General features: G+C 37.2%; 1 protein-coding gene across 1 annotated transcript in view; it reads left to right on the top strand.

Moving 5' to 3' along the window:
• The window catches only part of OVCH1 (ovochymase 1), a 66,732-nt gene that overhangs the window by 35,319 nt on the left and 5,036 nt on the right, over positions 1-26,377 (top strand). Inside the window, exons 11-17 of the mRNA XM_070453069.1 lie at positions 241-395; positions 8,215-8,371; positions 8,694-8,789; positions 15,082-15,306; positions 20,315-20,440; positions 22,110-22,245; positions 22,992-23,131. Of these exons, the coding sequence (XP_070309170.1) occupies positions 241-395; positions 8,215-8,371; positions 8,694-8,789; positions 15,082-15,306; positions 20,315-20,440; positions 22,110-22,245; positions 22,992-23,131 (1,035 nt within the window). The remainder of the gene's footprint in view (positions 1-240; positions 396-8,214; positions 8,372-8,693; positions 8,790-15,081; positions 15,307-20,314; positions 20,441-22,109; positions 22,246-22,991; positions 23,132-26,377) is intronic.

Genomic DNA, 26,377 nt, shown 5'->3' with positions numbered 1-26,377 from the left:
AATTAAACTAGAAAAAAGGTGTTTTTGGTCTTATTCTCTTGCCAATGGATTTTCTTCCCCAAGATGCCACATCTGGAAATAAAGATATTCTGCACAAGACACTGTGTTTGGATTCAGAATTCTGCATCGACTTAGGCAAAATCGAATGATGGTGTAGAGAAAGCTTGAACTTAAATATATTTCTTTAGCATCACCTGTTGTTTACCTCACAATCAAGCTCTTTCTCAATCTCTTTTTTAGAAGGTGGTCTAGCAAGTCGCTTACAGCAGATTCAAGTGCCTGTGTTAGAAAGAGAGGTCTGCGAACACACTTACTATTCAGCCCATCCAGGAGGAATCTCAGAGAAGATGATCTGTGCTGGCTTTGCAGCATCTGGAGGGAAAGATGTGGGCCAGGTGAGAGGATCCTGATTTTTCCAAGGAAGATAGGAAGTTGTTATCTGCTGGAGATTCTCCATAGACAAGAAGAATCCACTCTCAAAGCCATAGACAAGCGTGCCCGCAGCATCACACCACACCCCTATTTAAAAGCCAGACCGAAGCAGGCATCAGTCAGAGGACAAGTGGGTACGTAGGGGAGCCCATGAGAAGGTAGGAGAGAGCCGCACCACTCAACTGACCTGCTGGTGAGATGTGTTCAGATATGCTTAGGACTTTGCTAAAAGGGCAATGAACAAATAAGCATTCTCAGTTAATCCATCCCACTTGGGATATAAGAATTTTATTGTTTCAAATTATTACTAAATCCCTGTGTACTCACACAATTTTCTACCACAGAATAAAATAAAACAATCATGAGGAAAATGAGAACCTTTGAAAAAATGGTTTTCATATGCAATGGAAAACAAGTCACAAAGCAGTAGTTGAATTTCAGTGATACCACAGAGGTACAAAGCTACACAGATGGACTCATAAGGTCAGTTGGGCAAGCATGCTGTTGGCGAGTTCAGCATTAAGTAAGAAAAAGACAGGATGTGTGCAAGAGGATTGCAAAATACCAGCTTTAATATCCATGTAGCCAACTGAGAAATGTGACTTAGGTATACAACCGAAAAGCATTTCCAACAGGAAGTAGCCCTACTTTTAGTTCCTAGGCTGGATTTGAGGGAGGCTGCCTGAAGGAAGGCAGACACATATCTCCAAATTGGTATTTCCTTTCATGCTGGGCTAGAGAGGGAAGAAAGAATGAGTCTTGAATCGTTGTAGCTCTTTAATGGTACACCCCAGCCCCCACCATCAGGAAACATGAACCAATGGGTATCACCTCTAAAGAGAGAAAACTGGGCTATAATCTGGGTAGAAGTCTTTCCATGTAAAAACATGAGGACAAAAGGAAGGAGGTCCGCTCTTAACTTTAAATATAAATTTATTGTAGCTAAGCCTTTTATGATGTCAAGTTCTATACAAATTCTGTTTTATGTTGTACATTGTCCTAATTTGCATTCTCCAGGAGCCAACCCTAAGAGGAGGATCCCATGGCAGTGGTCTGCTTAGAAGTGCAGATATCAGCTGTAGGAATGTGAGGAGGTGGTACAGGGAAGGGGAGGCAGCCAGTCTAGGATGTGCAATTAAGCCAGATACCAGGTGGGGGGCTGAACTGAATCCTGCAGTGATAAACACAGACAGTATACTTATTCCCTTGGAGGAGTGAGGCAGCCTCCCCAGAGTGATGGCTGGAGCGCTGCAGGGGCACCTCTCATATTCTGGCTTAGCTCGTGGGTGAGGTGGATAGGGCAGGATCCCTGCGGCACAGAGCCAGACTCCGACTGGAAGGCCTGAGGAGTATGAGAAGGGTTTCACACCCTCTGCTAGAGGATATTACTGTTATAGAAATCAAATAGAAAAGTGTTCTGAATTAATGTGTTCATTCTCCCTTTTTTGAGGGATGGTTTTTCTATTTTGAATCAAGAAAATTACAAATAGCTCTGCTGTCTCTGTCATGTTTAATAGCATCTAACATTAAGGAAAGACCTTAATCTATCAAGAGATCATAAAAGAACTAGAGAGGGAAATAGATCCATGTAGCAGTGAGCCAAATACCATGACCTCACTTGGCACTTATTCTTACTTCAGCTACATCCAGCTGTCACTTTGGCTGCAGTGTGACCAGATTTATAGCCAATACAAGGAAAGGAAGATAGGAGTTGAGATTCTGACCACGTGTGGCTAGCTTTCTCTTACAAAGAATACTGGATTACTGAAAGGGTAGCTTCAGAAACTTGCTTTGACAGAATGGACTCTAATATTTCTGTCAGGTAATTGGGTTTTACCCTCCCGTGTATACTTGGAGGTAATGGACCTGCTAATGTAATTTCTCATCCAGGAAGGTGAACATCAGAAGGTTGAAATGCAGGAACATGGGAGTCTCAGATACATGGTGTGGAATCCTGTGATTCTTTACTCACCACAAATTTCAGATGGTTTTAAAAATTTCAAGTTTTCCGACCTATCGAGTGATTTCTGTCTTCACAGAGTAGATACTTGTCTGGTTCTTCCTGACTTTTCCAATGTATTTCTTATTTCTCTCCCCTTGCTTACTATAGTCCAGCCACACTGATTGCCTTCTGACCTTCAAACTTGCCATATCCATGTCTAAATTGGGCCCTTAGCCCCAATATCAGTTCTGCATATAATGCTGTTCCTCCAGATTTTAAAAAATACAGCTCCTTCTTATTTTTCATGTGTGAGCTCAAATGCTCATATATATGTATGAGCTCATATATATATATATACATATATATATATATGTAAAATACATATGTGCATGCTAAGTTGCTTCAGTGATGTCCAACTTTGTGTGACCCTATGGGAGTTTGTGATGGACAGGGAGACCTGGCATGCTGCAATTCATGGGGTCGCAAAGAGTCAGACACAACTGAGGGACTGGACTGAACTGAACTGATGGACTGTAGCCCACTAGGCTTCTCTGTCCATGGGATTCTCCAGGCAAGAATACTGGACTGGGTTGCCATGCCCTCCTCCAGGGGATCTTCCCAAACTAGGGATGGAACCTGTATCTCTTGCACCTCCTGCATTGGCAGGTGGGTTCTTTACCACTAGCACCACCTGGGAAGCCCTTAACAGTCACATCTGAGTGTTAATATGTAGTTTATTTTATGTAATTTATTTGTTATGTAATATATCTATTATATAAGTTAATATGTAATTTATATATGTATGTGTATATATGTATATGAATATATATATTTATATATGCAGGTGTAAATGTACACACAACTACCTTTGTTCTCAACTTTTTACTCAGAGTATCCCTTTTATGGGTATCATTACAATCTAATTTATTTATACTCTTTTCCAGAATAGCTAGCCCACAGTAGGCACTGAATAATTTCTTTTAAGTAACTAATAGGCACCATTTGTTTATTAAAGATTTACTATGTACTAAACCCTGTGATAAGCACTGACAAAAGAAGATAAATCAGACAGACTTTTTCTGTATCATTAAATGTTTGTAATTGCCTGAAAAATTATATATTGGGTATGTGCTGGTACTGAATTAATGAGTGAATAAAAGACACATCAGACCAATTTCAAACTGGAAGGGAATCTTAAGTATAATCTTATGTGGGAAGAAAAACTAGGCCCAGAGAAAATGTTAATTGTTCTACAATACAAATTAGGGAATCTATTTCCTATTCCCAATACAGGATATCTACTGTGAAATTCTTCATATAAAATAGACAACTGTGTTATCAGCTCAGTTTATTTTATAAGAAGATAATTAAAACTTTACTTAGGGTCTAAATACACTTGTATATATTAAAAAAAAAAGCCCTGATTAAAAACCAGAAAGGCTGTCTTTAAAAAAATGCAAATCCTATATTTTAAGGTCTGAATTTTTTCAGCTTTCAGTTCAGTTCAGTTCAGTCACTCAGTCATGTCTGACTCTTCGTGACCTTATGAACCGCAGCACTCCAGGCCTCCCTGTCCATCACCAACTGCCGGAGTCTACCCAAACCCATGTCCATTGAGTCGGTGATGCCATCCAACCATCTCATCCTCTGTCATCCCCTTCTCCTCCTGCCCTCAATCTTTCCCAGCATCAGAGTCTTTTCAAATGAGTCAGCTCTTCACATCAGGTGGCCAAAGTATTGGAGTTTCAGCTTCAACATCAGTCTTCCAATGAATATTCAGGGTTGATTTTCTTTAGGACTGACTGGTTGGATCTCCTTGCAGTCCAAGGGACTCTCAAGAGTCTTCTCCAATACCACAGTTCAAAAACATAAATTCTTCAGTGCTCAGCTTTCTTTATAGTCAAATTCTCACATCCATACATGACTACTGGGAAAACCATAGCCTTGACTAGATGGACCTTTGTGGACAAAGTAATGTCTCTGCTTTTTAATATGCTGTCATGGTTGGTAATAACTTTCCTTCCAAGGAGTAAGCATCTTTTAATTTCATGCCTGCAATCACCATCTGCAGTGATTTTGGAGCCCCCCAAAATAAAATCAGTCGCTGTTTCCACTGTTTCCCCATGTATTTGCCATGAAGTGATGGGACCAGATGCCATTTCCTTCTCCAGGGGATCTTCCCAACTCAGGGATCAAACCCATGTCTCAAAGAACTGGCAGGCAGATTCTTTACCACTGAGCCATCAGGGAAGCCTGATTTGTGAGTTTAGTTTTTTAGATTTCACATGTATGTGATATAACATAGTATTGTCTTTTCCTATCTGACTTTTCACTTAACATCATGCTCTCAAGAGTCATCCATATTGTCACAAATGGCAGGATTTCCTTTGTTCTCAAAGCTGAATAATATTTCATCTTAATATTTAGTATTCTTATAGATAAATAACAAATAAACATGTATCTAATATATATGTGTGTATATATGTATATATTGCTTCCCAGGTGGCTCAGTGATAAAGAATTTGCCTTCCAATGCAGGAGATGTGGGTTTGATCCCTGGGTTAAGAAGATCCCCTGGAGGAAATGGCAACCCACTCCAGTATTCTTGCCTGGAAAATCGCATGGACAGAGGAACCTGGCAGGCTACAGTCCACAGAGTCACAGAGGGCCAAACATGACCTAGCAACTGAGCACTCTTAAAGTATCCATAACACACACACACACACACTACATCTTTTTTATCCATTCATCCTTTCACAGAAAAATGGATTGCTTCCATATCTTGTTTAATGTAAATAAAGCTGCAGTAAACATGGGAATGCAGTTACCTGTTCTGTATCCTAATTTCATTTCCTTTGGCTATATACCCAAAACTAGGATTGTTGTATAATATAGTAGTTCTATTTTCCATAGTGATGTATCAATTTATATTCCTACCAGTGGTACAAAAGGATTCTCTTTTGTCCACATCCTTGCAAACACTTTATTTCTTGTATTTTTGATGATATATGATTAAACAGGTATGAGATGATATCTCATTGTGATTTTGACTTTCATTTTCCTGATGCTTATGATGTTGGGCACATTTACTTTTACCTATTGGTCATCTGCATATCTTCTTTGGAAATATGTCTATTCAGATCCTCTGTCCATTTTTAAACTATGTGATTTTTGTTATAGATTTGTATGAATTTTATAATTTTGAATAATAACCCCATATCAGATATATAGTTTGCAAATATTTTCTCCCATTCCATATGTTGCATTTTGATCTTGATTGTTTCTTGTGATGTGCTGAAGCATTTTAGTTTGATATAATCCCACTGACTGATTTTTGCCCCTGTTGCTTGTGCTTTTGGTTTCATATCCAAGAAAAAAAAAACAATGCCACAAGCAAAGGAGCTTTTCCCGTGTTTTCCTCTAGGAGTTCTTCCATTTGTGGCCTTATGTTTGTTTACATCTTTAATTTATTTCAAGTTAATTTTCTGTGGAGTAAACAGGAATTCAATTTTATTCCTCTGCATATGGTTATCTAGTTTCCCCAACTCCATTTACTGAAGAAATTAGTCTTTCCTCACTGAACACTCTTTCTTCCCTTGTCAAATATTAGTTAGCTATGTAAATTAAGGTTTTTTCCTGGGCTCACAATTCTGTCCCTTATTCTGCCTACATATCTGTTTTAACACTGATTACCATACTGTGTTGATTACTATAAATTTGTAATATATTTTAAAATTAGGACATGTGATGCTTCCAACTTTATTCTTTCTCAAGATTGCTTTGACTGTGTGGGGGTCTTTGTGGTTCCATGTGAGTTTTAGGATTTTTTTCTTTTATTTCTGTGAAAAACACCATTAAAATTTTGATATGGACTGCATTGAATCTTTAGGTGGTTTTGAGTAGTATGGACATTTTAACAGTATTAATTCTTCCAATCCATGAACATGGGATATTTATTTGTGTAAATAATTTTCAATTTTTTTCATCAGAGTGATAGTTTTTCATATAGAAATCTTTTGCCTCCTTGGTTAAATGTGTTCTGAAATATTTTATTCTGATGCTATATCATATATGACATTTTTTAAAAACTATGTGTTTTGTTGGTGTATAGAGACACAATTGATTTCTTTTTTCTATTTCAAAGAAGTTTATATTTGAGCCTTAAACTTTTGAAAATAAAGTTTAAAGACACAGCATATGAATATTACTCTAATACACATGAAGTACCCTATCAGATCCTTAAAATTAACATAAACTATCTCATAGTCAACAAAATAGGGGCTAGGTGCCAATTTTATTAGATAAGTTGGTACAGCATTTTAATTATCATTTTATGTCTATCTAGGTATAGCTGAAATTCAAAATTCACATCAAAGAAAAACTATATCATAACTCAATGCCATACTAAATGTACTTGGCCTTTGCAGTAAAATTCTAGTCAGATTTCATTTTGATTCCCTTCTCATTCATGGCCCAGGTGGCCTTGATAGAAACACAGGACTGATCATCACACAACATACCACTGTCTCTTTTTATAACCTCTACAAAATTTTAAAGGGGAGAGGTAGCATTAGCCCTGTGGAGCAGATCTCGCTTGATTGCCTCAGTAACACTGGCCCAGTATTTGTCCAGCAGAACCCACTGTGAATTAGTGCAAGGTGCATAGCCCTTCACTGATTATAGGCAAGAGACAACTGATTTTTGTGTTTGTTTTGTATCCTTAAACTTTACTGTATTCATTGATAAGTTCTAACAGGTTTTTGGTGAAGCCTTTAAGATTTTCTGTATAAAAGATTGTATCACCTGAAAATAAAAACAACTTTACTTCTTCCTTTCTAGTTTGGGTGCCTTTATTTTTTTTTTCTTGCCATATTGCTCTGACTGGGACTTTCGGACTGTATTGAATAGGCATGGTGAGGATGAGCACTTTTGTCTCGTTCCTGCTTTTAGAGGAGCAGCTTTCAGCCTTTCACTGTTGAGTAGGATGTTAAGTGTGGGTTTGTTATATATGACCTTTATTATGTTGAGTTATGTCTTGTTTATACCCAAGTTCTTGAGAGTCTTTAATCGTGAAAGAATGTTGCATTTTCAAATATTTTGTTTGTACTATTGAGATGATACAACTTTTAACTTTCACATTTATTGATTTGCATATATTGAAAAACTCTTACTTCACTGGAATAAATCCCATTTGATTATGGTGATTGATCTATTTAATATACTGCTGAATTCAGTATGTTAGTATTTTGCTGGGGATTTTTACATCTATATTCATTGGGGATATTGGCCTGTAATTATCCTTTCCTGTAGTGTTCTTACCTGGCTTTGGTATGAGGATAATACTGACTTCATAAAATGATTTTTGGAGTATTCCCCCCTCTTCAGTTAGAGAAGGATTCTTTATTTAAATGTTTAAAGAAATTCACTAGTAAAGCCTTCTGGTCCTGGACTTTTCTTTTTTATGATATTCTTCATTATTGATTCATTCTCTTTTCTCATATTAGTCTATTGTCATTTTCTTTTTCCCCTTAATTTGTTGTTAGTAGGTTGCATGTTTTTAGGGATTTATTTCTTATAAATTACCCAATTTGGGGTTTATAAGTGTTCACAGAGGTCTCATAATCCTTTGTGTTTCTGGAATACCAGCTGTACTGTCTCCTCTTTCTTTTGTCATTTCATTTATTATGTCTAAGTATTCTAAGGTATACCAAATGACAAGGAGTAAATCTTTTAAAAAATTAAAGAAATATGTCATGAATAAATTAATTATTCATGTTCCAAAATTGAAGTCAGGACTTCTGATTAAAGCAGTTTTAGAACATGTTTTCTTGGTATTCCAGGGAGATTCTGGTGGACCATTAGTGTGTAAGCATGAAAAAGGTCCTTTTGTTCTCTATGGCATTGTCAGCTGGGGAGCTGGCTGCAGCCAACCAAGGAAGCCAGGTGTGTTTGCCAGAGTGAGTGTCTTCCTGGACTGGATTCAATCCAAAATCAAAGGTAAATAGTTTCATATATTATAAAAAGTTTCTTCTGTTTTTAGAGTGGGCTTGGGAGAGGTGAGAGTGATAGAAACGGCGTTAGAAAAGACAATAACATAGTATTTTATTTATTTTAGTTTCTAAATATATTAAAAATATACATTAAAATTCTATAAGAATAACTTCTTCCTTAGGCAATGTTATGGTAAAATTGACTTTTCCTGAGGCTGCTTTAATCCTAGATTTGCATTCTCTTTTGAAAATCTCTGATTTGGGACAGACTACATTTTGTCCTTAGGCTTTCATCTTTATTTACTTTTAACATGTCTCCCCAGATGCAGGACCTGTTTTACTCCAGATAAAAAATGAAAGCAAAATCTTAACAAGACAACAATCGCCACCACCCACACCCTCAAGAGACAGTGCATCTGGGCCAGGTAGTAGATGTTCACATTATCCCATTAATAGCACTAATAAGAATTTAGCAAAAAGCATTGCTTATCGGGGATTCACTAATTTTCTTTGGAATACCATAAACTGTTTTCATATTGGTTGGTAGTTTAAGTTGAAAGACAGGAGAGTTATTTATTGTTGCTGTCTCTGGATCTTTTCTAGTTCATAGACACAGCTATTACAGGTTAAAAAAAAAAGTCTTATGGTTATAAACAGTGCTTGAATTTTGGAAAAGTTCACAGTATTATTCTGATCTCTGAACTGTTATTCCTGCATGAACAAAGGTCCTTAGACTTTCAGATATCCTGCTAGAAAAAGATTCTGGCTATGAGATGATTAAGACCAGCATTGGTGTTAGTGTCTGTCTTAGTTCTTCCACACTGTCAGTGTCTGTTTGCTAATAGGATTTTATTTTTAGTTAAAAGCTAAAAGCACCTGGTCTTTTGAAAAGACTCTGATGCTGGGAAAGATTGAAGGCAGGAGGAGAAGGGGACGACAGAGGATGAGATGGTTGGATGGCATCACTGACTCAATAGACATGAGTTTGAGTAAACTCCAGGAGTCAGTGATGGACAGGAAGGCCTGGCATGCTGCAGTCCATGAGGTCACAAAGAGTCAGACACGACTGAGCAATTGAACTGAACTGAACTGAAAAGCACCTAGAGATTTAGAAGTCTATGAAAGATTTATAAGAAGATAAAAGTTCCATGATACCATCATTCTTGGTTTCCAAATGGTCAGGGTCTTTCCCTTTTCACCCATCTCTGCTTCATCCACTCCTACATACACTCAAGTCCAGGAGACAATGAGGAAGAGTTGGAGAAAAACTTAAGAGGAGTCCAGAGAGAAGAACAAGACTTGCTAGAGTGATAACTTTCAGTAGAAGAAAATGGGTGAGATCTATTGTCCAGGTGGAAGGATTGGTCTTGGGCAGGAGCAAAGTGCAGTTCATCCATTGTTGCCAAATGGAAAGCAGAATATTTAGGCACGGGTGCTCTTGTGTGGGTACATGTAGGAATGAGAGCTTCTGGCAGTTCTCTAATTGCTTATTTCCTCAGCAGGTTAAACAGAGGATTGTAGAAAAGAGTTTGAGAGTTTTGAGAGAAAAAAAGAGAAAGTATTAAATAGCTTTTGAATAACTATCAGGGAAGCCCTATGGACCAGAAAAATGTAGTAGAATTTTTTGGCAGCATAAAAGCCTCTGAGATTAATGATCATAAATTTAGAGGAAGACTAATCAGTTGGTCCGGTTGTCCCCCTCTGGAGACACTGAGGTGTACCACATAGAGGCAGCACAGGTGCAGAGAAGATTCAATCACAGTGGGTATTTCCAAGCATACAAGAGTATAAGGGAATTGAGAGTGTGTATGTGAGGAAGGGATTAAAATGATACATGGTTGGAATTTAAGCTGGAGGAAAGAGTAAAACAAGGAAGAATGATAAGTTGAAAAATAAGAAAAGGTGGTGGGATAGATGAATTACAAGTCTCAAAAGGTATGTTGGTGTAAGCTGAAAAACAGAGGGTTGTGGTTGGAGATGGTGGTTCTTGAAACTGAGTTTATACAAGGCTTGTAATTACTGCTAATGACCAGGTCGGTAGGGGCTGATCACTGGGATGAGTGAATGAGGTCAGGTGAAGGATAGGATTATTGGAGGCAAGTTGAGAATTGAGAAGCTTCAGTGCTAGAGTCATCATGTATGTGCCTATTGAAATCAGCAAGATATAAGACAAAAATAATGTTGGAGAAAATGACTGCTAAAATCTTCTAGGAATGAAGTGGAGTAACTCAGGGATCTGTTACCTTACGGGTGGTGTGTTCTGACATCACAAGTGTCAGGAGTCAAAACTAGAGTCAAAGAGTCACATTTAGATTAAAATTAAATATGGAATTGGGTTTGGGATGGAGAGCAGACTTTAAGATCATAAAACCTAATGATTTTGATGATTTAACAATTTTAATGAGTGCTGAAAGACGTAATATATGCTAAGCCCTTAGAATAGGGATGGTATGACCTATAAAAAGAGTCAATAAGTGTGGGAGTGGTGATAGTGACCATCAAATGTATTCTTTGTTCTGTCTCATTCAGACTGTTAGAAAGTGGGGACTTCCCTGGTGGTCCAGTGATTAAGACTCTGTGCTTCCAATGCAGGAGGTGCGGGTTCAATCCTTGGTCCAGGAGCTAAGATGCCACATGCCATGCGGCGTGTCCATGCAAAACAAAACAGTCAATTAGAAAATGAACATTGTTAAAATGTAGAGAAGATATTGCTCATTTGCATGTGTTCAGAAATAATTATGCATACCAAAGAACTTTGAAAGCTTTACATATAAAAGGGTATTATTTTGTTCTACTTCTTTGAATATTCTGTGAGAGAAAGTATTAGGACTCTGCCATCTTTAACACCCACCCACTCCCACCACTTGCTTTTCGCACAAGGGAATAAATGAATCTTAGCAATGGTTTTTTGAAATTGTTACCCTATTTATAAAGAATAGTGATTGCTTGGGAATTCATGACTTTATATGATTCAGTTCCTTTTCCAGGCAGATTTATAGTGGAGGATTCATGTAGAGAGGAAAAAAGATTGCAAAGACACATTGGGACTAGACTCTGAAAGACCTTGCAAGCCACTGTAGTTGGCTTTGAGCAAGCGAGAAAAGAGCTTAATTCTTCTGTTTCGTCATTCTCTGATTGAAGGACATGGTGGGGGAAGATTAGAGACTGAAAAATCAGTTAGATTACTATAACATCCAAGTAGACCTAAGAAATAACCTAAGTTAGACCATAATAGCCATGTAAATGAAAAAGAGAAAAATTCACAGAAATAACAGAAAACCAAGCAATTGAATAGAATCCTGAATTCTTGGAATATTTCCTTTCATCTCTGCCACTTATTTCTATTGTTCAGTAAAGTGTATTAACATATGGGTCTCCTCAGTTGGAATGGTATTTCTCTATGGCAGTGCATGTATGTATTGCTGCAAAGGACCACACCGGAGAAGAGACTACCCTCTGAGGTGTAGGCCCCAGGGGTTGGACTCTTAAGACAATCTGGACTGAAGGGGTGGCAGACTGGTTGGTCTACAGGTTACAATTCTCGCCTCTGGCGCAAGAGGTCCCAGGTTCAGATCCCAGACACGCCCCCCAAGATGATAGCTTACAGTGAATGCTGTCGGATTCATGATCTCCAAAGATTTAACTTCGGGACCAGGGACCAGGCTTGATGACTCAGGAGCTTTTGTAGAGCAGAGTTTTATTAAAGTTTTAAAAGGGACAGAGAAAGCTTCTGACATAGACAATCTGAAGATGCCCAGGGATCCCCACACAAGCTCCCATCCTAATTACACCTGAGGAACCCCAGGTATTAATAACAGGGGAGGGCCAATCAGTTGACTTCTTTTGGACACTGGGGCAACTTTCTCTGTGCTCACTGAAGCCCCTGGTCTGCTTTCCTCCTGATTCACTACTGTAATGGGACTGTCTGGATGAGCCAAACATTGTTATGTCAGTCATCCTTTAAGTGGCAACTTTCTCTGTGCTGTTTTCTCACAAGTTTCTAATCGTGCCAGAGTCTCCCTCACCCCTTCTGGGGAGGGATATATTAAACAAGGTCCAGGTCTCTGTTTTCATGAATATTGAACCAGCTCTTTTTAATGGAACAAACTGTATATCCTGAAGTGTGGGCTGATGAAAAAAACTGTGGGCTGAGGACAAAATGCTGTTCCTGTCCTTATCAAACTCAAAGACCCTCACCTATTTCCACATCAAAAGCAGTACCCCCTAAAGCCTGAGGTTAAGGAAGGGTTAAAACCCATCATTGAGAATTTAAAGGAGTAGGGGCTATTAATTCCCTGTAACAGTCCATGCAACACTCCTATTTTGGGTGTGAAAAAGTTAAATGATAAATGAAGGCTAGTTCAAGATTTACAAGTAATAAATGAGGCTGTGGTTCCTTTTACTCATATGCCAAAAACAAATGGATTTTCTTGCTTACAGGCCTGGGTAGACACTTTTACTGGATATGTAGCTCTTACCTATGGGTGTGGCTTGCCATTGGCTGGATAGGGAGATGCACCCTAGGTCTAGCTTTTACTCTTGGCTTCATATTTTCAGAGCTTCCAGAGAAGCCTACTAATCTGCCACACCTTAAAACTCATTGGGCAAGATCTGTATTTCACTGGTATGATTATCTGGCTACAATATTCCGTTCCCTCTCTGGGAACTAAAGATCATATGTTATGCTATGAGTTGATGCTCTGACTAATTTTCAGCCCCTAGTGCTGAACAAATACAAATTAGAAAGGTGGTTTTACAAATCAGATTGGCCTTAGATATTCTAATGACTGCACAAGGAGGAACTTGTGCCGTTATTCATACCCAATGTTGTACGTATATACCAGAGGTGAGCAGTAATGTCACTCACTTTACTAAACACATGAACAAGATAATTCAGGCTATGGATTCTCTTAAAGCCTCAGTCACCTCACTTTGGGAAACTTTAACTAGCTCCCCATGGTGGAAAACTATCTTAATTGTTAATGATTCTAATTGTTCTGTTTTTACTGTCTGCTCCCTGCATATGTACTTGTGTAAGTGGATTTGTTTTTAACCATTTGAAAGCTTTTAAGTTACAAATGGTTGTTCAGGCTCCTACCAGGACCACAGACTCCTCCAGCTATTATCTGGGGCCCCTGGATTAGAGACCCTCAATATGAGGGTTAGGAGAATATGTTACCTCAACAATTTAGGGACCACACCCCTCAACAGCAGGAAGTAGTTATGGAATGAAAACAACACCCCTTTCCCTTGGCAACATAATTCTCCTAAAAGAAAAGGGGGGAATGAGAGAGTCAATTCCTAGGCAGGTTGATAAGAAGTCCGGGGTTCCCTGAGGTGGTGGAGAAAGTGGCCTGGGGTTCTCGAGGAGGAGATAGGGGTCTGGAATTCTCAAGGAGGAGGAAAGGACAAACATCTTTTTTTTTTTTTTTCTCTTCGTTCCTTAGTCTTAGTCACATGAAACTGCTTTTTTCTTTAAATCTGAAACTGATGGTTACACAACAAACAACTCAGTTTAAACACTGTACTAAGGTTATATAACAACAGTGTATCCTGCTTGAGAACAGTTTCTCCTTCCTGAAAACCTTCTGACTAATCCTGATATTTTAGAATGTATAATATGGGACTAGGTCTGGTAGGATCTTTCTATTGTTAAATTCTAATCCTGTTATCCTAAAATGTAAATTGTGGGAGTGGGTCTGGTAAAATTTTCACAAACCTGAGACATTCTTTTGATTTATTGTAATAACCAATTAAAAAAGTATATAACTTCCTTGCTGACACTAGTAAGGGGGGCACTCTCCATCCCCCTTCTGATGTCTATGTTAGAAATTTTCTCTATCCCTTTTTAAACTTTAATAAAATTCTCCTCTACAAAACTCTTGAGTGATCAAGCCTGGTCCCTGGTCCCGAAGTTAAATCTTCTTCAGAGACCACAAATCCAACACTGTTCACCGTAAGCTGTCATATTCATCCATCAAAATGTGAAATCAAACCACTATTATAAACCAATCATCAACCAATTAAAAATAAATATTTAAAAAATGTGTTCATCTGAATACAGAGTATTTCAGTTTTAATTGCTCAAAAAATTGTTATCAAGGGAATAGACATAGGGAAAGAAGGGAGAGCCAAGGATGTCACTTGAAGGAAGAGAAGCCAATGGCAGGGTCAGTGGGACAGAGCGCTCCTAGCATCTGAAGTTCTGCAAGTACCCATGCAGGTACAACAGTGTGCTTAGACTTAAGAACAAATTGAAGATGACCTTCAAAGTGTATTCAGCAAATTCTCCTGTCCTGACCTCAATTGCAAACTTCATGAATATAGTCATTTGTCCCAGCAAGATAAGTGCTTAGGGAAACCAATGAAGCTTTTAAGAACATATCTTCAGTTGTATCTCAAAGAAGGAAAGAAATGAAAACAGACTGCCTTTAGAGAATACAATGCAGTCCACTTTGCATTTTTCTAAGAAATTTTAAAAATTCAGTTAAAAGTCATTTTGAATAATTATTATTTAAATTCTACTTTTACAGTCTCATTTCACAAAACTAGGACACATTAAATGGGATGATCATTTTATCTAAGAACTTATAACTGATGATAATTAAGTTTTATTTTTCTTTTTGCAAGCCTAAATTATTCAAATGTATGATAGAATCTCGCTTTTCTTTGTCTTATTTGAGTTGGACAGTGGTATCTCTGTGTTCTGAATCATAGGCTGTTACTCTGAAGTGGAGTTAGAAGAGCCTAGAGGCTTTTTTTCGTCTCCAAGATATCCACTGGATTATAGAGGAAAACTGGAATGTTCTTGGGTGCTCCGAGTTTCACCAAGCAGTATTGCAAAACTTACGGTTGAGTATCTGTTACTCCCTGGGTCTCATATGTGTCAAGATTCAGCTCTGATTATTTATGAAGAAAACCACAGTGAGAGAAGGATGTCAGGTAAGCCTTAGGGGCATTTATATGTGTGCATTTCCTGTGTAAGCAGCTTAAGTTCAAAGGGAGAGTTAAACTTGGTAATAATACCTCTGAAATGTTGATTCATGTAATATAGGCATATTTTTATGCCTTTATGTTTAGACATGTGTAATATTTTCAAGTTTGAATTTTCAAAACAGGTATACTAAAGGTTGAGTGGGTGTGTTTGCATGTATGTGTATTTAGAAGAAAAAAAAGGCAAGTGAGCCCATCTTCAAGCATAGCAGAACCATACCAGAATGCCAGAAGTATGTATATGACCAAGGAGGGATTAAGATAATTAAAATCATGTAGGACATAGAGTGTTGAATTTTAAAATACAGGAAAATGCATTAAAGGTTTTTAAAATGGTGGAATTGAAAAGTTTGCTAATAACATACCAACTGTCATTTCATGTATGGGCAAACCTATTTTGTTTAGCAAAACAAACTTGCCAACTCTTGTTTGTGTAGGTATAATACAGGGTTTTTAGCTCTCAGTAAAGGGGAATGGCGGTAGTGGTAAAGAACCTGCCTGCCAGTGCAGGAGACATAAGAGATGTGGATTTGACCCCTGGGTCAGGAAGATCCCTGGGAGGAGGACATGGCAATCCACTCTAGTATTCTTGCCTGGAGAATCCCTTGGACAGAGGAGCCTGGTGGGCTATAGTTCTTGGGGTCACAAAGAGTCAAACATGACTGAAGTAACAGCATGCACACAGCAGGAGGTGGGAAGGCGCTGGAAATAATTTGGTTGATGGGGACACCTGGACAGAAAAGTTTATGTTGTTACTGTGAGTGTGTGTGGTTGACACGCAGATGTACATGCTTGATTCAGGAGTGTATGGAGACCAGGGAAGTGCTTTGAGGTTGAGATTGTTTTCTTTGGAAAACTTCGGGGAGATTGAATTATTGACTTAGAAGACACAACCATTTATTTAAAGATTCTTTCTTTAGAAATACTGTCTCATTTAGACTGCAGAGGAGACCATTAACTGGCCTGTCCACTGCACATTTTCCCCCTATGATCAGATCACCTCCCCATCCACCCTGATTGAAATGGCTTGAGGTCTCCTTGTAGCCGCGGTGAGGTCCAGAATGCATAGCATGACATTTGCCTCCCACTCCCTGAGCCCATCACACTCCGCTGTCAAGGCCCTTGTCCATCTACCTCTCCCAGCTCTTCAAAGAGCTCTTCTCCGGCCAGTCAAGTCTTGACTAGAATGTGCTTTCATTTTTTTATTTGACATTTTTAATACAATTTTAAAGATTACTTTCAATTTACAGTTGTTATGAAACAATACATCCTTGAGCCTGTCTTACACCCGAACAGTTGGTGCCCCCTCCCCCATCCCTCTTTGGCTCCTCCCCCTTCCCCACTGGTAACCACTAGTTTGTTCTCATATCTGTGAGTCTGCTTTTTTTGTTATATTAACTAGTTGTGGAGTTTTTAAAATTCCACATATAAGTGGTATCATACAAGTATTTGTCTTTGCCTAACTTATTTCACTTAGCACAATGCCTTTCAAGTCTATCCATGTTGCTGCAAATGGCAAAGTTTTGTTCTTTTTAAATGACTGAGTAGTGTTCCTTTATGTGTGTGTGTATCACATCTTCTTTATCCATTCATCTGTTAATGGATGCTTAGATGCTTCTATATTTTGGCAAGTGTAAGTAATGTGCTATGTACTTTGGGGTGCGTGTGTCTTTTTGAACTTGTGTTTTTGATTTTTTTGGATATATACCCCAGGAGTGGAATTGTTGGGTCATACGGTAGTTCCATTTTTAGTTTTTTGAGAAACCTAATACTATTTTCCACAGTGGCTGTACCAATTTACATTCCCACCAACAGTGTACAAGAGTTCCCTTTTCTCCACAGAGAGCACACTTTCTTAATGAGGCCTACCTGATTGATGTGAATTGCATCACCTCCCACCTCTGTAATTCTTAATGGCCCTTCTCTTGGCATTATTGTCTTCTAACCTACGATGTTGTTTCATGTTTTCATGCCTGTGTCTTCTCTATTAACTTGAGCTTCTCAAGGACTGAAACTTGTCTCTTCATGTCAGGAATCCCGTGTTTAGAACAGTCCTGGATACACAGAAGGCATTTAGTAAATGACTGACTGACTGAAAGGTTACCTCCTCAAATAGACATTCTAAGTCTAAAGGACCATCAACCTTTCCTTCTCATGATCTTTTTCTATTATATTCTGCTGTTATTTCATGTGTAGCAGTGGTCTCTATTTGAAATCATCTTCATTTACCTGACCAAAATGAAAGTGCCATGAGAGCAGGGATCCGGCTATTTTCTTCCCCTCCCATATTTTCCCAAATTGAAATAATAGAGACTCAGAACATTTGTTTTGCATGAATCCATACTACCAAATTATTCAGAAAGACTTTTAGCAATAATAAGAGCCTCTTTCACCATGCCTTTAATCTGATATTATCAATTTAATAAGCACTTTTACTTTTTTAAATCATTAATGGGGGTAATTTTTTTCCATGTATTTGTTAGCTATCTGCATTTTCTAATTCCTTGTTACTACCATTATTTTTAAATTTGAGTATTGATCATATTATTGGTTTATAAGGGCTATATATATGTGTGTGTGTGTATATATATATATAAAATTATATAAAACAATTTTTCCTTTGTCATAAATTACAAGTACTTATTTATAAGGTTGTCATTTGCCTTTAAATTTTGTGTCTTTGTATGTTGATATAAATATTTTTAAATTTATTGATTTAAATATATTTCTATGTATTTTCATCTTTGATTTATCTCATTGCTTTTATTTTTCAAAATTAATTTCCCAACTAAGGTCAGAAATTTTTAATTAAAAAAGCTTAATCCTCCTGAAATATATTTTCTTATATGGTGCTAGTGTTGTGTTAATGTTAGTCGCTCAGTTGTGTCTGACTCTTTGAGACCCCATGGACTGCAGCCCACCAGTCTCTTCTGTCCATGCAATTCTCTAGGTAAGAATACTGGGGTGAGCACCCATTCTTTTCTCCAGGGCATCTTCCTAACCCAGGGATCAAACCCAGGTCTCCTGCATTGCAGGTAGATTCTTTATTGCTGAGAGACCAGGGAACCCCTCTCATATGGTAAAATGATCTTATGACTGATTCCTTTTTTAGAAAAAATGACTTCCTGAATTTATATATATCTTTATAATATACCAGGGCTTCTCTCATAGCTCAGTTGGTAAAGAATCCACCTGCAATGCAGGAGACCCCGCTTCGATTCCTGGGTCGGGAAGATCCACTGGAGAAGGGATAGGCTACCCGCTCCAGTATTCTTGAGCTTCCCTTGTGGCTCAGCTGGTAAAGAATCTGCCTGCAATGTGGGAGACCTGGGTTCTATCCCTGGGTTGGGAAGATCCCCTGGAGAAGGGAAAGGCTACCCACTCCAATATTCTGGCCTGGAGAATTCCATGGACTATGCAGTCCATGGGTTCGCAAAGAGTCGGACATGACTGAGCGACTTCACTTCACTTCACTTTATCACATACCAGGCTCTCGTATAGAAATAAATGATGTCTGGAAAAAACAGGATTCCCTGGTGGCTCAAGCAGTAAAGAATCTGCCTACAGTGCAGGAGCCTGGGGTTCGATCCCTGGATGGGGAAGATCCCTAGAGAAAGGAATGGCAACCCACTCCAGTATTCTTGCCTGGAAAATTCCTTGGACAGAGGAGCTTGGTGGGCTGTAGTCCATGGGGTTGCAAAGAATAGGACAAGACTGAGTGACTGACACTTGCCTTTTTCATTGTTACCTACTGAAAACCATGCTTGACTTTGTTGTAGATTAACTGTGAAAACCCTATAATTTTTCAACCTAGCATTTCTTTGATTTGAAATTGTCAGCTTGAAACCTGTTAAATTGTTCTGTCCTTCAGATGATAGCTAGCAGAACTATAAGGCTATGATAGAGATATTACCTCTTACTCAAATTGAATAGTATCCTTGTACACTGAAAATGCTGTGTTTTTCCCTGTGGGAGCCAGCAACTGTTCAAAAGCTGCATTCATTTCTATTTGCTACAAATAAATATTGGCTCATCCTTCAGATAGTATTCCAGCATCATATACTCTAATGTATTATGCCAACTAATGATTTTTTTCTTCCTCTAAGTAATCTTTTCCCTTCCTTACTGCCTACAAATATATGTGGAGCACCTACTATGGGTCAAGGATTGACTTTTCGTGGTTGTGGGCATCCAATAGTGAACAAAATGGACAAAAAAATCCCTGCCCTTACCACCATATATTCTAGGAGGAAGAGGACACATGATATGATAAAATATATAATACATTAGACAGAAGGACTAAGGGAAAATGAGATGGGAAGGGAGAGAAAAAACATATGGGATTACAGATGCCATAGAATTGGGTGCAGAATAACCAGCTATCTGAGCAGATGACATTTAAATAATTATTACAGAAAGACACTGAATTATTCTTAATAGTAGGTGAGTTTGATTCTAAGAAACTCATGGGTTCTTTTTATACCTTCTTAATCAACCCTCTGAATCATTTTAGAATTATGGCTATAGTTTTACATTCTGTTTGATTTAGGTTCTCAAAGTAAAGCAATCAAAAGAAGATTGGCTGTAGGGAAAGAATAAATTTTCAGGTAGAAAAAGTTTCCATCATGGATTTTCGCAGTGATGTATTTTTAATAAATAGGTTATTTTCCTAGGAGAGAAAAGGCATATCAGCCTTATATTAAAGATAAAATAACTTGCTACCTACTGTCCTTCATGGGAGCAATGGGACATAGCAGACTGTAACAGGTATTGAATTTTGGGACCTAGGTTCTGCTCCTGACTCCCAACCCCCTAGTCCATGACTTTGGGTCAGTCATTTGAATTCTAGAATGCTGTTCCTCACTTTGCAGAGTGGAGTTTAGTTACCATGCCTAGACTAGAGAAAGTTTTTAAAATGTTTTTGTTTTTTATCAAATTTGATTTTTTTTTAACCTAGGTAAATTATGTGGAAGAAGGCTTTATCCAATGGTTTTCATGAGCTCTGGACCACTGGTGAGGGTGACATTTCATTCCAGTGTGCGAGGTGCTTTTGGCATAAATTATATTGTCTTTAGAGTCCAAGGTATGTTCTAACTTATAAAGTTAAAACTAGCATTAAAACATGTATGTTATCATATGTGAATAGATAACCAGATGCAAGTCTGATGCATGAGGCGGGCACCCAAAGCCAGGGCTCTGAGACAACCCAGAGGGATGGGAGGGGGAGGGAGGTGGGAGGGGGTCTTCAGGACAGGGGGACACATGTACACCCGTGGCTGATTCATGTCAATGTATGGCAGAAACCACCACAATATTGTGACGTAATTAGCCTCCAATTAAAATAAATAAATTAACTTAAAATACTCCATGTTTTTCTTTTTAGGGATATTTCAAAACTTATACACTGTTTTGTAAGAAAAGTTATGTTTCTGTGGGGAATGAGTTTATGTTTGAAGGGAAAATCTTTTTAAATGATCTGATATTGGTCTGATCCAAGAGAAAAACTACTTAGTGAATAACTTGACTGACTTGTCCATCATTCAGAATTGTGACTCATGGACATGGCGATATGATATATTAATTGCAAAGTAGTATTAATATTTTTATCATGATTGTGATTTTATACCACATTTAGCCTTTCCTACAACCATTATCCTTGTGCGTTGAAAGATCTGGGTTCTAAATCTTAGCTGGCTGATTAGCTCTGGACAATTTTTTATCTCTATTGGAGTTTCCTTTATAGTGATATTATAAAAATAAAAGGTTAGAATGAGTTTTGAGGACAAGCTAAATAAATAGTAGAGGCTGATATTATAAATGTAAACTGTATGCAAATCAGAGTTATTACATTTTCAGACATGTAATTAGTGTGATTTTTGACTCTTGACGAGTACAGGTAACCAAAAGCTAGTTTCTCTCCTTGGCACTGAAAAGCATTGCAGAGATATACCTGGAAAAAAGTTAAGTGAGAAATAAAAAGAAAAGCATGTATATCATGGAATTTGTTTTCCTAAAGAACTATAGTATAAATATTGCTTTAACAATATCATATGATATCATTTGTATGTGGAATCTAAACTATGATACAAATGAACTTATAAAACATAAACAGACTGACAGACATGAAAAAACAAGCTTATGGTTACCAAAGGGGAGATGGGGTGGGGGAAGGAAAAGTTAGGAGTTTGGGATTAGCAGATACAAACTATTATATATAAAACAGATAAACAGCAAGACCCTACTGTATTGCACAGGGGAATATATTCGGTATCCTGTGATAAACATTAATGGGAAAAAAATATGTGTGTGTGTATATATATGTGTGTATATATATATATATGTGTGTGTGTGTGTGTGTGTGTATATATGTGTGTGTGTGTATATATATATGTATAATTGAATCACTTTGCTGTATACCAGCCACTAACACAGCATTGTAAATCAGCTATAGTTGAATTAAAATTTTTTTTAAAATATTCCTTTTAAATGGACTTGTGTAGGGAACCTGCATCATCTACAGTTATTCCTCTTTATCTCCCACAGACCCTCGGCTGTGCCAAATATAATTTGAGAGAGGTTCTGGTTTTCTGTAACCTTTGAGTATTTCAGATAGAAAAATTTTACGGAAACTAACCACCTCCTGTTAACTTTTTCTAAAACGGAGGAAAACTGACAGCTCTGATGATGAAAAGGCATATAACAAGCCTCTTAAAAATTAGTTTTACCTCATTTTTTTTCTTCTTCATTTCTAGGTCCAAAGGGCAGTAAAAGCACCCAATTTCTTCAGAGTTCAAACCAAGAGCATGTGGCCACCTATGAGGATGTTATTCTGACCAAACCAACAGGGGTCATACAATTCCCGAGATATTTTCACAGAACCCCTATGAGGTGAGGAAGGAATTTTTATTACAGTGAAAGTTTTTGAATGATCACTTGACAAGCAGCAACATTTGTTATCTCTTTAAGGAATTATTTTTCACCTGCTTTCCTTAAAGAATGGACTTTGAGACAATTCTTGATATGAGGTCTTCAGTATACAGAACCTGAATGTGAGATTACCCCTGCTGATAAACTGTACTTTCTCAATAAGAGAGATCACTTGTTAGGTAAAGTGAAAAGCTGAATCTCTATCAAAGAGCTTTGGAGATTGAAATAATGTATGTAAAACCTTCTGGCACATAGTAGTACTCAATAAGTGGTTCATATAATCCCACGGTAAAAAGAGAACTTTCCCTAAATTAAACATTAGAATAAACTTAAAGTGAGAAACAAAAGTGGAGATTTATATAGTATCAGTCCTAACTAACTGTGTATGATTTGGGGGAGTTTAGGGCAAATTGACACAGGAATACTTTATTAACTCTTATAGATTGCCAATCAGAATTTAGAATAATACATGTGCTTGACCAGCCATTCACATAATGGGTGAACTTGGTTAAAACTTTTGACAAATTCAAAAGTATTAGAGAATATTTTCACTGTTATAATTTAAAATTTTCTTTCACCTAAGCACAAAAGAAGCAGGTACAGTCAATAACAGTAACTCACTGAGTGATGCATTAAATTCTGAACAAAGTAAATAACAACATATGCTGCTGAGAAATCGTTTCTAACTTTCTTTCATTGCACTGTAGCTGCCACTGGAGATTACTAGCCCCTGTAAATCATATCATTCGCCTTGATATTATCAACTTCCAGAAGCAACCAGTGCCCTTTGCCTGTCAGGGTCACCTGTGGATTTATGAAGGATTTGGATCAGGAAAAAAATTAATAGGTAACAAATTTCCCATGAAGAACTATGCTATTGATTTTCTTTTTAAAATATTCTTAGATCATTTTATATTCAGTGAGTGAATTACAGATGACGTAAATTACTCTCTTCTTAAATGTGATATTGAAATAGCCTGTTGCTGTTACTATTTTTTATATTTGTAATTGAAATTAACCTAATACTCTGATTAATTAAAAAATGAAACTATGTGCTGTTTACTTGGGTCATACCTAGATGAAACTTGGCCAGAAATACTAAAAATAAAGGATGAGTAAACAGTCTCAGATAAATACAGCACAAGAAAATGAGAGTATAATATTATCAGGCAAAATAATATTCACAGGGAAGGCATTAAATGGCCTTATTAATTAGATAGTAGTTAAAAACCTGATTACAGTGACTTAAATTTATTATTGTGAAAGAAAGAGAAATGCCGAGGCATGCAGATGCGCCACCAACTCAGTAGTTCAACTCTGTGAAGACTGGAATTATTGCAGTTCTCTTGGCCTTTTCCTAGTGGTTCCATAATGGCTATTTCAGTTGTGGCCATTGCAATGGAGAGAAAAGAAGAAAGGGCCCAGGGAAGGGTTATCACTGTGGAGAAAGCAAATACATCTCCAGGAATCCTGTAGCTGATTTAAGTCACTTTGGCCAGATTTTTCACGTGGCCACACCTGACTGAGAGTGAGATGACTAGAGAAAAGGGAAATGGAAACAAAGTTTGGGCTGGCTGACCAAAGTTGCTCAATTAGATAGGATATAGCAGCCTAGGGTTCTGGAATCTGATGATCCTGGGTCCAATAGATTGCACTTCTACCAGTTGGTAATTCAGTGACTTTGGGAATACTTCTGAAGCCTTCTCAATTAGTCACTGGCCTCACTGGTAACGTGAAGATAACTACCTGTAACTTTTCATATGATTTAAGCGAGAAGACAGCATCACTAGCACACACATGTATATGGGTATTATAAATTCCCAGTGTGCTTAAGTCAGAGATGTAGATGCCTAATGTAACAAGGTGACTCCCAGAGAGAGAGGAAGTACAGCATTTTGCTGGCCTTTGTCTCTCTAGGAAGGACCCAGATGTCAGTGTCCCTCTCCACGTTGGAAGAGTCCTGCCAGAGTTGATAAAACAGCCAGTTGCTAAACCACTGTTCTTTTATTCTGTAGGCTTACATTAACATCCCAGAAATAGGTGCACTGACAATCTTTGTGTTTCTACTTAAGGGAATATTAGTAAACATGGAGCTTTTACATAACATCAGAAGGGCATAGCTTTCTGTGGGGAGAGTGCAGCGTCTAGGCTAGTATCTTTGGAAATTATCTACGCTTCTTGCTTTCTTGCCTTACAGAATACCTGTAACTTGTACTGCTTCATGAGGATACTTTGATAATTAAATAACAGAGTGCATGTTAATCAATATAAAAGAAACCAAGCAGCTGCTGTGTTTGAATTAGAATTGCACCTCTAAATTTGTATTTTTAAAATTGTGCTGCTTAGAAGAAAAGATTAGGCTATTATTTCCCTATTGTCCCTCCATCAACAGAGAGTTGAAAAACACAAGATTTGAAAGAACAAAGAAATACAGAAAAAGGGAAAAGATTGCATTAGCTATGTCAGTGATAATTTATAATAATAATGAACTGTATCTCTGTTGTTCTTATAATTTGTTCTTCACTTAGAATTTGTTCATAGAATATATGTATTATTTCCTATCTTCTTCCACAAAAAGTTTTTTGACTCTTTCAATTTTTGCAAAGAACACAGCCTCTAGGGGTTAACTCAATTTTTGAGGTCAATTAGGTTATTGAATGAATATTTTAAACATAATCAAAAATGCTATATCCCCAGAATGCACAAATAGTTTAATATTGAAAATGTATTATCTAAAAACTAGGTCAAATTAGGAAAAATAAATATAAACCAATGATAAAATAATCATATCCTTAAAACCATCCCAGTAAAAATTAGGTAAAAGTTATAATGTAAAAACCACTTCGGTTATAATTAGTCACAAAAACCATGTAGCTAGGAATAACCTTGAAATGTGAGTTTTATTGCACAAATATGAAATTTGCACATGCATGCACACACACACACACACATCTGAATAGAGAAAAGTACCACGTTCTAAAACTGGAAGACAAAATTAACATTAATCCACCCCAAATTAATTTAGAAATATAGCAAAATCCCAATGGTAATTGTCTTTGGAGAGCAAGGAGGAAATTGATAGTAACTCTAAAGTTTATCCTTTAATAGAACTAGCTGAGAATGTTTTGGGGGAAAAAATGACCAGATGATGAGGTGACTTATCAATATAAAAATGTGTTTTGAGGTAGCCATAATTTAAACAGAGTAGTACTGGTACAAAAAGAGACACACATGATAGACCAGAGGGGGCCCAAGAAACTGTAAGGCATTTAAATGTGATAAATTTGGCATTGCAGATCAGGGAGGAAAACATATATTATATTCTCCATCACCTCATAGAACAGTTGAGTAAAGGGCTAAGCATTTTTCTTAAGGCATTAAAAGTTTAAAAAATAAGCAATTATCTTAGTTATGGATGGAGAAGGATTCTCATATAAAAACAGTTGAAGACAACAGGAAATTATCAATAAATTCCTATGTAACTAAAAACTTTCTTCAACAGAAACAAAATTTAAAAACAAGTAACAAATCGAGAATTTTCAACAACTCTGAGAAAGGTTTAAGGTAATTAATATAGGGAATGTGTATAAATCAGTATTAGAAAAGCCCAAATCTTTAAAAAAAAAAAAATTATAACAGCCCAAATATGTTTGATTTAGCATTGAAAAAATGTTAGGTTAAAACCAGAGTTCCCAAAGCTTTTGAGTCTTTTGTTCATTTTCCTGAAGAATTATGAACTATTGACCCAAGTGATTTTGAAAAAGCAAAAGCACTGGATTAACCTTTAACCTCTTTTGATCAATAAGGAAAGTTAATGAATATTTATATATCAGTTACTATACAATCTAAATTAAATCTCTCTTTATTTTGTTTCTGTCACAATGAGGTTAATCCTCTGGCCATCCATTTACTAAGAAGGGCAGTTTTCTTATAATAGTGACAAGTTTAATAGTTCTAAAATTGTTGACTTGAAACTATGTGTCCATAGCAAACTACCTTTGTTAGAGTGTTTGTTTCAGAGAATACTATGTATGATCAGTTAAACTTAGAAATGGTTTGTCACAGGAAGCAGACTTGTATAATCAACCCTATA

The sequence above is a fragment of the Odocoileus virginianus genome, chromosome 23 (assembly GCF_023699985.2).
Source record: "Odocoileus virginianus isolate 20LAN1187 ecotype Illinois chromosome 23, Ovbor_1.2, whole genome shotgun sequence".
Taxonomy (NCBI): Eukaryota; Metazoa; Chordata; class Mammalia; order Artiodactyla; family Cervidae; genus Odocoileus; species Odocoileus virginianus.
This window is presented reverse-complemented; position numbering and strand designations above follow the sequence as displayed.